General features: G+C 40.3%; 1 protein-coding gene across 1 annotated transcript; it reads left to right on the top strand.

The window, feature by feature from the left end:
• Window positions 1-388: 388 nt before the first annotated feature.
• On the top strand, window positions 389-2,206 carry LOC124942401 (purine-uracil permease NCS1). Its single transcript, XM_047482902.1, has one exon. It carries the CDS (start codon window positions 465-467, stop codon window positions 2,163-2,165), a length of 1,701 nt encoding a protein of 566 aa, XP_047338858.1. The 5' UTR covers window positions 389-464; the 3' UTR covers window positions 2,166-2,206.

Here is a 2,206-nt window from a genome sequence, read left to right as displayed (position 1 = left end):
AATTATAAAATATAGTATAAAAAATATGTATGGACATGTTACTTGTACTTAGATCTAATTAGTTTGTGAAAATCTAAATATTAAATACACAACTTGCACACATGACACACATAATAAAATCAATCAAATGAGGGTGGACTTATAGTATATGTACTAATATGACATATCCAAAATTGAAAGGGTTTTATTTTGCATTAATCTATAAGTTTAGAGTCCATTTAAATTTCCCCACCTAGAATCTGAATCTGAATCATATCTTATTTATTTATTTTCTTTACACAAAGAAGTTATTTAATAAATATCTGTCACTTCATCTCCACCACCCATGTTGTGGTCGTTGTCATCTTCACCACAGATTTCAACTCCTCTTCTTCTCCATACATACTCATCTATCTCATCATCGTTAGTCTGTCTTCCATTCTATTATGTCCTAATCATCATCCCATCAAAAGAAAGCAATAATCATGGTCTCCAATTGTTTCACCTTAAATCTCAATCCTCCAGCTCCTAATTACCTCCACCATCTTCATTATCTTTCTTCTTCTTCAATAAGAGTCTCACATAAGAATAATCCCACTGTTCTTAGAAAATTATTAACATATTCCCACTCTCCCGACAGAAAACGATGCTACCGGTCTTCTCTCCCTATGCCCATGGCTTTCTCAAAACCCAATTTCCAGCCGGATCCAAGTCTATGCAACGAAGATCTCCTTCCGACCACTCCAGCACAAAGAACCTTTTCAGGTTGGGAGATGGCCAGCTTGTGGATTGGCCTTGTAGTGGGAGTCCCTTCCTACTACTTAGCTGGCAGCCTAGTTGACCTTGGCATGGCTTGGTGGCAAGGGATTGGAACGGTCGTCGCTGCCAATTTGATCCTTCTAGGACCTTTGATCCTAACCGGCCATCCAGGTGTCAAGTATGGTATATCCTTCCCTGTTCTCGCCAGGTCTTCGTTCGGTATCCGTGGCGCCCATGTTCCCACTCTTCTCAGGGCTCTTGTTGGTTGTGGGTGGTATGGAATTGAGTCATGGATCGGAGGTGAGGCAATCTTTCTACTCTTGCCAAAATTCATCAAGGAATCTTCAATTTCGAAGTCATTAGATTGGCTCGGCACTTCTCCACTTGAATTCACATGTTTTATGGTGTTTTGGGTAGCACAATTAACATTAGTTTGGAAAGGAATTGATGGTATACGAGAGCTTGAGAAATACTCTGCCCCAATTCTCATACTTCTTACTTCTTGCCTTCTCATTTGGGCTTATGTCAACGCTGGAGGTTTCAGCCATATGATTTCACAATCATCAACCCTTTCTAGTTCCCAGTTTTGGTCATTGTTTTTTCCTTCATTAACCGCCAACATCAGTTTTTGGGCTACATTGGCACTCAACATACCGGATTTCACCCGCTATGCTAGAAGCCAGTCGGATCAGATTATTGGTCAAGCCGGACTTCCCCTTTTCATGGGTGCGTTCACATTTGTGGGTCTGGCCGTGACCTCGTCCACAACTGTTATATTCGGTCGAGTCATCTCTAATCCGATCCAGCTTCTTGGACAAATTGGAGGAATTGGAACTAAGATTATTGCTATTTTTGGAATTAGCTTATCCATAGTCACGACCAACATTGCAGCCAATGTGGTGGCTCCTGCCAATGCATTGGTGAACCTTAGTCCTTCGATTTTCAATTTTAGGAAGGGTGCGATTTTAACTGCACTGCTTGGGGTTGCTTTCCAACCTTGGAGACTGCTAAAGTCTAGTGAAAGCTTTGTCTACACGTGGCTTGTTGGTTACTCAGCTCTTTTGGGCCCTATTGCAGGGATTATTCTTGCAGATTATTATTTGATCAAACGGATGAAATTGCATGTTGATGATCTTTATACTCTGAGAACAAATGGTCGATACTATTACACCAGTGGATATAATTTGTCGGCCATGACTGCTCTTTTAGTTGGGATTTTACCTGTTGTCCCTGGATTGTTGCAGAAAACTGGGATCCTGAAATCGGTGCCCGGTTTGTTTGTGGTTATTTACAACAATGCTTGGTTCATTAGCTTCCTCTTGGCTGGTGTTTTTTATTGGTTTCTTTCATGTCTAAGTAAAAGATATAAGGATGGTGAAGATGATGATGAAGTTGTTGATCCTCTTTTGCCATCATCAACAATTTAAAATTTGGTGTATATATCTACGAAATTTGAATTGTATCTTCA

Source organism: Impatiens glandulifera, chromosome 6 (genome assembly GCF_907164915.1).
Source record: "Impatiens glandulifera chromosome 6, dImpGla2.1, whole genome shotgun sequence".
Classification (NCBI taxonomy): domain Eukaryota; kingdom Viridiplantae; phylum Streptophyta; class Magnoliopsida; order Ericales; family Balsaminaceae; genus Impatiens; species Impatiens glandulifera.
This window is presented reverse-complemented; position numbering and strand designations above follow the sequence as displayed.